This window comes from Hevea brasiliensis, chromosome 4 (assembly GCF_030052815.1).
Source record: "Hevea brasiliensis isolate MT/VB/25A 57/8 chromosome 4, ASM3005281v1, whole genome shotgun sequence".
In the NCBI taxonomy this organism is placed as follows: Eukaryota; Viridiplantae; Streptophyta; class Magnoliopsida; order Malpighiales; family Euphorbiaceae; genus Hevea; species Hevea brasiliensis.
Window position 1 is genome coordinate 107,937,613 of NC_079496.1, and position 11,412 is coordinate 107,949,024.

Below are 11,412 nucleotides of genomic sequence, written 5' to 3' on the forward strand. Positions count from 1 at the left end.
ATAATTATTATTCATAATATTTTATATTTATTATAATTATAAGAAATTTGTTGATATAAAATTAATTTAAAAAATAAAAATTTTGTAATTAATAAAATTTAAAAGGATAATATAATCTAAATAAAAAATTAAAAGCAAATCACTTACTATTTGATGAGAAATATCTTTAAAAATAGAATTATACAAATGACAACTGATAAATGATTTATCAGCTATTTGCTATAATTTGAATAGACTTACCAAACACATTAATTGTTTGGGTTTGCATCAGCTGAATCAAAAAAGTTAATCCAAACACCCACTATCAGTCTTAGACTATGTTTGGTTGGGATAAATAAGCTAGGGAACTTCAAGTTTTCAGAAAATGTAAAAAAATTATTTTATTTAGTTGGAAGTAATTGTCCACTACTAGGAAAGTAAAAGATTATTTTTTTTTCTTTACTTTTTAAGAAATAAGTTACTTATCCTAAATTAAGTAACTTACTTTGTGAAAAATATAATTTCTAGAAAGTGGTTCATTTAAACCAAATAAGACGCAAGAAGCAATTGCCCAAAAGGAGGAAAATGGACATCAACGGAGTGGATAAGATATAAAACCAGCTATAAAACCAGGCAAAAATTTTCATTACTTGATTCATTGGATAAAACTATCTTTCTACTTTTCACATTAATTAACCTTTTGGGTCACATGATGATAGATTGAATCTAACAGGCTAAATGGCTTTGGAGAATGGAAAAGGTGGAAGCGATCACAAGGAAAATATTGAAGGAAGAGCATAAAAAATGCAGTAAAAAAGAAACATGCATGCACAGAAGAAAAAGTTAGGAATTGGGTGTTAAGAATCTTGCAGTGAAATTGACTGTTTCATGTTGGTCACCAGAGCTGGCTATGAATTGGGCCAACTGCACTTTTGACTCCCCCAGTTTTTCTACTATTTTCCAAGCTTCTCAAGGAAAATGTGGGTTTTCTTTCTTGGCTTTTAGATGGCTTTTTGCATAGGAAAAACTCAAATTTTGAATGATGTCAACACAATTATTTTTCTATTCACTGAGTAATGATTCCAGTACTATTGAGTCAATATTTATACTAATGTAATGTGCTATCAATTTCTATATAATACATATCAAATTTAGTCCTTCGAACTTGATGTTGTTCTGAGATCTTTGTGGCTGTTAGGTTGAACATGTCTGATCCTGTTTTATTGGCATCCGGTTGACTTCTGTTTGGATTAGGAGTGTGTTCATTAAAGAATACTAATTAAAGTAGAGTTTGGATTTCCAAATAAGATGAGATGTGCACTTCCAACTGGTAAAATCATTGTATGTTTAGGAGATGCATCATTTGATCATTCATTGTGGGAATATAATGGCATCCGAGCCTTATAATTTGGTGTTTAAATCACGTCTCTGTCTGAGACATACTCTGAAAATCGTACTATAAGATAGTTTGAATTAGAATCATCAATCACCTAATTAATCTGTTTAAATATTAGGATTATCGAAAGACACTATATAAGATTTAGTTAAAGACATATCTTTTATTCAAACAATTAATTGAGATTTTCTATATACAATTAAGGGTAACATGTTTCATATTTCCTTAAAACTAAATCAAGCTCTTTGATCATAATCTCACACCAACCTTATATAGTCCTATAAAATTTTTTTTTTTTTTTTGTCGATATGACATGTGGGACGACTGTCTCCTTATTCATTTATTATTCGTCTCTTACCTTAAACTAGAAAACATTATCTGGTTTCTCCATTAATATTCAGAAGCTGACCTGAACATTCAAGCGATATTAGCCTATGGCCCAATGAGTTCCCTTGGTTGAATTGTTGTACAGATGTGCAAGTGACACATAACCAATGGCCAATAACGATAACAAACGAGTGAATCTTATCTACACTCAAGTATATACATCAAATCAATCAATATACACTAATAATTTTATGTAAAATCATGGTAGGGTGTACTTGAAATAATACTTCACTAATTTTCTATGGGTTCATAGAAGAAAAGAAAGGAAAGTAGTATGTCTTCCTTTAACTTCTTTTTTTAGGGTATTAGGCCCTTTCTGTTTGTCGTAGTAGGTGGTCTTCCTTTGCCCCTCTGGACAGGGGAAGGTGTCTTTTCTTCTTACCTGATTGTGCGTTTCCTATCCACTTCAGGTGAGTTTGTAGATATTGTTTTAGCTTTGGAGTGCAGCCGGCAGAAACAGGAAGAGGGGTTTAATGTGAGTATTGTTTATGTTTTTAGATCCTTCCTTGTGCTAAATCTGTTGATCAGGTTGGCTTTCAGAGAAAGGGTCCTTTTGTATGTCGTGCTTCAGTAAGTCCTTTGATCTCCCACTAGCGTTTACTAAGAAGATTGAGTTGGTTTGCTGCAGTTTCTCACCGGATTTCCTTTTCCCTTCTCTGTTTAGGGTTTCTGTCATAGTGGGCTAGGCTTTTCTGAGATAGAGATGGGCCCCTGTAGCTATTTTCCCTGATTGTTTGGCATGAATGTGTCGCATGTAATTGGGCGACTAGCCTTCTCTAAGTAATGAAATACACATCGATCGAGGAAAAAAAAATAGAGAGAATGAAAGAGGAAGTAGGGTTCCCTCCCACTGCCCCAAGAACGGAAGACAATTTCCATGAAACAACCTTTTCTAGTTGCAGGGATTGAAGGTAGACAATCAATAAAATATGACAGGATAATAAAAACAATAAGCTTGCATGACCAATATGCACAACACATTGTTCCAAATTCCCACATAGCAACTTGTCTATGTGGGTTGCCTGCAAGTTCTAGAAGAAATTTTATTATGATTTTTTTTACAAGGTTTTTAAATGCTAAATGCTTTTGCCTTTTGATCAGACATGACATATACATAATTGCAAGCGAGCTGACAGCGGAGGGGGAGAGATGAATAGCAACGATAATTACAGAAGTTAATTGTTGCAATTAGCAACAATTGTTATTAAATACAGCAGATTATTAGTACATTGATAAATGAATGGTTCCAGCAGCAATGAGCATATGCATATGGAAAACTTACATACAAACAAGTAAAAGTGATGATTCTTTGACTTTCTGTTCATAAGGCAGCCTCACAAGGAGGAACACATATATGCAGATTAAGCAGTAGCTGCTGCCTGTTCTTCCACATACTGTGATGCTGGAAGAAGGGTGCAGATAAGGTTGCGGTCACCATACACATTGTCCACGCGTCCTGCAATAACAGTTCCCAGATGGAGTCATCAGTAAAACTGAAGAGCTATCAACATGTACACATGTATATTGAACTGACACGGTACTTCCAATTCCATGCTATAGACAAATTATTCACTAATCACAAAAATTATTGAAATTGCAATCTCTAAATATGGAAGATGGATAACCAAGTGCATTCAGATGATTATATCACTATGTCATTGTTGATCTAAATTCTACATGACTAGAACTTGAAGAAATGACCACCAGTCTGATATAGCTTTATTTTCTCTGAAAGGAAGAAACTAGACTGGTCCTTGAAACAGAAAGCAAAAACGATGGCAATCCTAAAAGATTTAACAAGGCAATTAACTTTCAAGAAAGACAAATAAAAAATAAAATCAAAACACAAACCTGTAATGGGCCAGAACTTCGCAACCCGGAGCCAAGACGCAGGGAAGGCTGCATATTCCCGAGAATATGGTTTTGACCATGCATCTGCCATTAGCAAAGATGGTGGATGAGGAGCTCCCTGCATTTCCACGTTTTAGATGATCACTCCAGGGCTTAATGTATTAAAAATAATTACTTAAACCAAAATGCATAATTACTATGCCAGTACAACATTTAAAGGCATTAGTAAATCTTATTGTAAAAGTTTTACTGAAAAAATAACAAGACATTTGACCTTTAGGACGTTGTGGTGGATATCAGCTTTTCCTTTCTCAATCTGTGCAATTTCCTCCCTAATGGAGATGAGAGCATCACAGAATCTGTCCAACTCAGCCTGAAAAAGAAGTTGAATTTGATTGAAACTACATGAGAAGGGAGAAGTGGGGTGGGGGATATAAAAAGAGAGGAAATCCTCTGCAGCTTTTAGCCTTTTACCTTGCTTTCACTTTCAGTGGGTTCAATCATAAGGGTGCCTGGAACAGGCCATGACATTGTTGGTGCATGAAATCCATAGTCCATGAGACGTTTGGCAACATCCTCTGGCTCGATCCCAGCAGTATTCTGCAAGAAGAATGTCTTGCAATTACCCGTGACGATTAAAAAAATGGGAATGATTAAAACAAATATGTAATATATGAACTACCTTAAAGCCTCTCAAGTCCACAATGAATTCATGGGCAACTGTTCCATTTACACCACGGAAAAGAACGGGGTAGTAATTCTGATAAGCAAAAAAATAACAGAAAATAAAGAAAAAGGACAATAAATAATTGCCTAGTTATTAACTTCAACAGTGAATTCAGAAGTCACGACCCCAAGTTCTACTGAAGAGAATATAGCCAACAGGCATTTCAGACACATCATAAAATATTGTAGTAATGTTGAGCATGATTTTAGCCATTTCACTACTGAAGCTTGTTATACAAAGGGGTTGAAAGACTCCATGAACTTTTCTTGAAGCTCCGAATGCACCAATTGTTCACAGAACTGATTGATTATTAATTACAGAAGAAAAGACAGTCAAGGGAAAATTAACCTCCAAACGCTTTGCCATGTAGTTTGCGTTCAAGATGGCAATCTTCGAAGCTTCCATCAATCCTTTAGAACCCATCATTGCTATATAAGTATAAGATATCGGCAAGATAAGTGCAGAGCCCCATGGTGCTGCTGCAATGGTTCCCAATGGCTGAGTTTTATCGGCGGCTGGTATGCCACCCGTAGATACCTTCAATTCAACGAAAAAGAAAATAAAAAGCTGAATGACAAAGACAGAAAGATATTGATGTAGCAAACAATAGAAACAAGGAAACATGAGTAATGATTACTATAGTCATTTCAATAATACGAATTAATAAGAAGGTACAATCTGCTCCAGCTTTTCATGTATGATTTATTGCTATTATCAAATGGATTATGAAATTCAATATAGAATAGGAAATCCTAACAAGAGCAGTCCCATAAAATTTATTAAGCAATTGTCTAGTCAAGAAACATAACACATATATAGAATCTAAATTAGAAAATGCATCTGATAAGTTATTCACAGTAATAAGAATATGTACCACAGGATGTGAAGGTAGAAATGGTGCCAAGTGTTTCTTCACACCAATAGGACCCATGCCAGGGCCACCACCTCCATGTGGAATGCAAAATGTTTTATGGAGATTGAGATGGCAAACATCAGCTCCAATAAAACCAGGACTTGTCAGACCCACCTGAAAGAACCAAAACTTAAAATTAAGACAATATGTTCACCTGACATAATAAACAATAATGTTTATGCCACAATAATCCAGAGATGTCTGCAACAAGTAAAATTCGGATGACCTGTCGACTATTCAATTAAATCCATGAACTCTTCCAAATAAGAAGATGAGCATCAGCCAAAAGAGAAAACTAGGACCACCACACTTTTTTTTTTCTTGTTTCAAATGCAGTTTATGCAGCAATTAATGCAATGGAAAATTTATTAATTTGAATTTAACAAGAAAATCCTGATCTAATTTGCATAGAGATTCATAACTTTGCCAAGTGCATCCCTTCAAGGATTACACAGACTAAATATGCAGTTTTAGAATTGCTTGATAACTTCTTTACCTAGCAATCACATTAAACAAAAAAAGCAAGTGAATCAAGCCATGTACATTATTCCAAAGGATATACGTTCATGAAGTAACAGCACCAAATTGTTATGGATCAAGATGAGAAGATGGGCTCAGCCGGAAAGGTTACAAACCCAGGGTTTATTTTTGAAGAAAGATGAAGGGAGCAGCAGCATCTGGAAATGATGAGGCTGGAGGGAATGAGAATGGAGGAGCCTATTCTTTTGGAGAGGATTATGGAGAAGAAGCCACCTGGAGATTCTTCTAATGGATAGAAAAATTGAATATCTATAAATAGAGAAAGAAAGAGGAGAAAAGGTGTGAAGAATTCTGTTATTAATTTTGGCATTATCGCTTGGGGCTAGAGAGCTACATTCTCTGGTTATTTGGAAGTTTCTTATCTTGTTCTTGTTTTACGCATTCCAGTAAAGTAATGAGAAGGAATGTTTGGGAGTTTGTAATTTGAGAATTTTCTCTGTATTACTTCCGGTTCTTAGAAATTAATACAATTATACTTGTAATTGTTCTTTTAAATTCTTATTTGTGTTCCTTACTCTATCACATATCCAATTGGAAAGATATGGGAAAAGGACTAACAAATCTAATAGTAAATTAAAGAAAGATAATATGAGAAAACAGACCTGTGCATTCATGTTAGCCCCATCCATATATACTTGACCTCCATTGTCGTGAATTATCTTACATATCTCATCAATACCTTCTTCATAAACTCCATGAGTGGAAGGATATGTAACCTAAATTTAAATCAGAATAAGTCAACTGGCACCACATGAAAAGTTCCCAACAGAGCCCACTGATGTCTTCATCAATATAAAATTAAATCATCAATTAAACAAAATATCCATACCATAAGTGCTGATAGGTTGTCCTTATTGGCTTCAGCAGCCTTCCGAAGCTCTTCAATGTTAATGTTTCCCTTTGCATCAGTTCCAACAGCAACAATCTTCATTCCACACATGGCAGCACTAGCAGGATTTGTCCCATGTGCTGAAACAGGTATAATGCACACATTGCGATGATGATCCCCTCTTGACTGCAATTTCATTCAGCAAGAATTAGCATAATTTATTCATTAAAAAAATGATAGACAACATTAGAAAAATGCTACAAAAAGGATTGGCATTAGGTGGACTTTCTAGACATGAACAAGAAAAAAAAAAAAAGTAACAAAATCTACAGTGAACAGAGAAACCAGCAAGTGTTCCATAATTCAGTTTAATTATACATTTGAGGAACAGAGTGCATCATCAGATAGTTTGCAGACTCCAGTGACTGAATCACTTAAACAATGGAGTTATACCTATATTGACGGAATACTTTCCATAAATAAAAGAGTCAGAGGAAACTAGAAAGGTTTGACTTCAGATACTATGAATTAATTTCAGAGAATTTCCCCCTTTTTTCTGATGATAACATTTTAAATGAATAGAATGAAGCCTCAAAGATTGTAATCAACATGCTTGATTTTGGGCTCGGCATAATACGAGTTTCAACTTAGAAAACATCAAAATTTTCTCATTAGGACACCACTAAAAAAATTTATGGCTACAGCCCATATCCTACAGGGACTTAGCAAACTGTTTACAGGTTGATATCACTATACCTTATGATATGCACGAATAACCATCAGCCCAGTATACTCTCCAGCAGCACCAGCATTTGGTTGCAATGAGAATGAGTCAAATCCAGTAATGGTACACAATAATTCGCCCAGGTCATTGAACATTTCCTTAGAGAATATAATCATTCAGAAAAAGTCAATTTGTTTGTTCATTCACAAGAAGCACCACATATGGTCATATGAAAGATAGCTAAAACACATCTCAATTTTCTGTTTAAATAACATCTGTAAGAACCCACCTGATAACCCTCAGCCTGTTCAGTAGGAGCAAAAGGGTGAATGTCAGTAAAGTTAGGCCATGTTACTGGCATCATTTCAGATGTTGCATTCAGTTTCATTGTACAAGATCCCAGTGGAATCATGCTGTGGCACAGAGATAGATCCTTCGACTGTAACCTATGGATATACCTGAGCAGCTCATGCTCTGTATGGTACCTAATAAAAACAAATAAAATTTAGAGTGGCTTCCAGATAATAAGCTTCTTGTTCAAATTTTCAGGACTAGGGTGTACGTGTTAAAGATTGTGTGGGTCAGGAATGGGCTATCCCTTTTTAGTTCACCAGGGATTGCATTCTGAACTTCTGATGCCAGAGATGCAGCAGTGAATGGGACCTGACATTTTTGATATTCATAATCTTGATTACATGGAGCCATCAAAGCATTAGAAATATTTAGTACTACTTACAGGCTTGCCACTGGCAAAAACTTTGAAAAGTTTATCAACATCCTCCAGGGTGGTTGTTTCATCAAAGGAAACAGTGATCTGAAAAGCAAATCATATTCTGATAATCCTGTGACATTGACTTGTAGTCAAGTAATACAACAGATAGAATTAAACTTACAGTATTTGCGTCTACGACTCGCAAGTTTATCTCACTTTTGTATGCAGCATCAGTTACTGCATGTGCATTAACACCCTTAACTTTTACAGTGTCAAAGAAGGGAAGGCCCTGGACTTCCACTGTTCCCAGTTTCTTCAGTCCAAGAGCAAAGGCTCCAGCAAGACCATGAACCCTTTGTGCGATGGCTTTAAGGCCTTCAGGTCCATGATAGACAGCATACATAGCAGCCATGTTTGCAAGCAAGGCCTAAATAGAAGAAGATAATATTCCTTTCAACTAAAGCAAGGTCAACTTACTACAATGCTTAGGATAGGGACTGCTCTATTGATAAAGGAAAAATACAAGTGAATGTTTTCCTGACACAAATATGATTTAAGTCTGTCTCACAGCTTTTGTTGAAAAAAAAATGGCATTTAAAGTGGTTTTCACAAGCAGTCTAAACATGACTAACAAAATGCTAATAATAGGAACAATAATGTCTTACTTGAGCAGTGCAGATGTTACTGGTAGCCTTGTCCCTGCGAATATGCTGCTCCCTGGTTTGCATCGCCATACGCAGAGCAGGCTTCCCAGAAGAATCAACACTAACGCCAATAATTCTTCCAGGCATCAACCTTTTGTACTCTTGTGAGGTAGCCAAAAATGCTGCATGAGGACCTCCATATCCCATTGGAACACCAAACCTCTGAGCTGATCCAACAACAATATCAGCCCCCAATTCACCAGGAGGCTTCAACACTGTTAGTGCCAACAAATCCGTTGCCATAACGACCTTAACCCCATTAGCATGAGCGTTCTTAATAAAGTTCTCATAATCATAAATTTCACCCTCAGTACCCGGATACTGAACCAAAACCCCACAAACATCACCGCTTTTGTAATTGATATCCTTAAGATCCATAGTAACTACCATAAGGTCAAAACCTTCAGCTCTAGTCTTACAGATATCAATAGTTTGTGGGTGACAGTTGCTTGCAACAATAAAAGTCCTTTTCTTCCCTTTTAGGATACTATTACACATAGCCATGGCCTCAGCAGCAGCAGTCCCTTCATCAAGCAATGAAGCATTTGACATGGGCAATCCAGTGAGATCCGCAATCATGGTTTGATAATTAAGCAAGGACTCCAACCTCCCCTGAGATATCTCAGCTTGGTAAGGCGTGTACTGTGTGTACCAAGCCGGATTCTCCATTATATTTCTCAAAATAACCGGTGGAACATGTGTGTTATAATACCCCATCCCTATATATGACTTAAAAACCTTGTTCTTTGATGCCAATTTTTTCATGTGTTCAATCATTTGACTCTCAGTTAGCCCCTCATCATACTTTGAGAACTTCATTGAATCAATTCTAATAGATTTAGGCACAGTTGCATCTATCAACGAATCAAGATTATCAAACCCACATAACTCAGCCATTTTGGATTGCTCCTCTGGGGTGGCAGAGTTATGGCGGCGAGGGAAAGTATCACTGGGTTTCAAAGACTCAACAGATATGGATCGAACTTGTGACCCAACACCATAATAACCAGCAAAAACATTATGGAATACAATATTTTTACCTCCTAGCAACATCCCTGATCTGGGATTTCTAGAAGCAAAAGATGACAACAATGTGACATACCTCGAAGGACTGTACAAAACAGGAGAAGAAGAGTTTAACAGAGTTGCAGACTCATTGCGGCCCTGGTGGTTGCATTGCTTGGATTCATTCACCAGCCGCTTCAGGATTGCCCTGTTAGCCAGGCGCCTTGCACGTTCCATGAGTGTGATGTACACAGAAAAAAGAAGTGCTCTTTTTCCCTTTTCTCCTTCCTTCTGGGTTAAACCAGAAGGGAGAGGTTGGTGAAGCAAAGGAGTTTGAAGAATGAGATTATCTGTGCTCTGTGGAATAAATGGAGAAGTGGGTTGGTGACAATATAGTGAATTTTTGTCTCTGTATGAATAATATATGCTGGTTGTATATATTATATAATATGTAAAAAATAATAAAAAAAAATAATAAGAAAACTATGGCTTCAAGATCTGGTGGTGGTGGGTGGTGAGTGACTGGGTACCTATGAAGAAAAGGACAGATTTTTTTTTTTCTCAGAGTATCACAAAAATAAAACTATACCAAATCTCCAAAAACAAAAAATGAATGGAAGAAATTGAATGAAAACAGATTGATTATCAATGGATCAAAATGGTTCCCATTTTTCATTCATAATAAAAAAAAATTTCTTGAATAGTGTTATCAGAGATTCTTGGGTGGCAGAATCTCTTTCACACCCAGCCTATCCCGACGTCCCATCCCACTACAATAGCAGTCTAGGGTTAGGGTTTCTGGACTAATCGGAGGCACTTAAAACCTTTTGATTTAATTTTACCATAAATTTTAAAATTCATTTAAATGAATTTCATGTTTTATAATTATCCAACATAAAATATAAGATTTAATTAATTTTATACATAACTTTAAAATTGAAATTCATTTATTTTCATTTCTAAAACTCCCACCGATAATACAATTATAAAATTATAATTTTCTATAAAATTTTAAAAAAATCTTATATTTAATAAATTTATAATAATTAATAAATATATAAATCAATAATACTATAATAGTAAATATAAATTATAACAAATAATAAATTTGTAGTATGTTTTCGATTATTCAATTTTATGTTTTCGATTATTCAATTTTTTTATTTTATAATATATTTTTAATTATCGAATTAAATTAAATTAGGTTAAAATTTTTATAATTAAAATAAATTATTTTTAATTTTTAATATCTTCAAACAGGCAGTGGACCTGAGAAATTTATTTTATTTTTTATTTAATTTTTTATTTTGTGGGACCCAGGGGGGAGTTGGGTGGAGGGCATAAATGGGAAATTATCTGATCAACCTTAGAAAAATGTCTGGTTGCAGTTGATCGTTGTGACAAAAATTAGAAATGCGTTGAAAAAACAGTTCTTGTGGTAGGTATGGTTTGAGTTATCCTCGTAAAATCAAGACCGTAGGATTAATGGAATGATGCTCAGTTGACGGTGGAGATGAAGCTAAAGTAGGAAAGGTGGAATTTAGAGTAAAGATACGAATCTCTACTAGTTGGGATGAGAATCTGTCGGGAAGGCTATCGTTTGGAAGTAATCGAAACGGAATCTGCTTCATTAAATTTGAGACTC

The 11,412-nt window shown here is 35.3% G+C and overlaps 1 protein-coding gene across 2 annotated transcripts; it reads right to left on the reverse strand.

Annotated features, from left to right (window-relative positions):
* Positions 1-2,928: 2,928 nt before the first annotated feature.
* LOC110631751 (glycine dehydrogenase (decarboxylating), mitochondrial) lies at positions 2,929-10,553 on the reverse strand. 2 transcript variants are annotated; one of them, XM_021779699.2, is made up of 15 exons: positions 8,724-10,553; positions 8,240-8,485; positions 8,083-8,160; positions 7,909-8,009; positions 7,636-7,831; positions 7,379-7,504; positions 6,623-6,808; positions 6,396-6,509; positions 5,215-5,367; positions 4,689-4,877; positions 4,296-4,373; positions 4,088-4,213; positions 3,888-3,986; positions 3,614-3,731; positions 2,929-3,218 (listed from the first exon to the last, which is right to left on the reverse strand). In XM_021779699.2, the coding sequence occupies exons 1-15, from the start codon at positions 10,002-10,004 to the stop codon at positions 3,124-3,126; spliced, it is 3,186 nt and encodes a 1,061-aa protein (XP_021635391.2). In that variant the 5' UTR covers positions 10,005-10,553; the 3' UTR covers positions 2,929-3,123. The 2 variants fall into 2 exon arrangements, with proteins under 2 accessions (XP_021635391.2, XP_058001822.1); XM_058145839.1 differs by having other exon boundaries at positions 2,929-3,731.
* Positions 10,554-11,412: the final 859 nt, after the last annotated feature.

What these genes read in the sequence shown, in the direction of transcription:
- LOC110631751 (XM_058145839.1), bottom strand. Translation starts at nt 10,004, where the DNA reads ATGGAACGTGCAAGGCGCCTGGCTAACAGGGCAATCCTGAAGCGGCTG. An exon ending in TTTTTGCCAGTGGCAAGCCT is followed by an intron (nt 8,010 to 8,082) that starts GTAAGTAGTACT and finishes CAAAAATGTCAG; the next exon opens with GTCCCATTCACTGCTGCATC. An exon ending in TTCTACCTTCACATCCTGTG is followed by an intron (nt 4,878 to 5,214) that starts GTACATATTCTT and finishes GTTGAATTGAAG; the next exon opens with GTATCTACGGGTGGCATACC.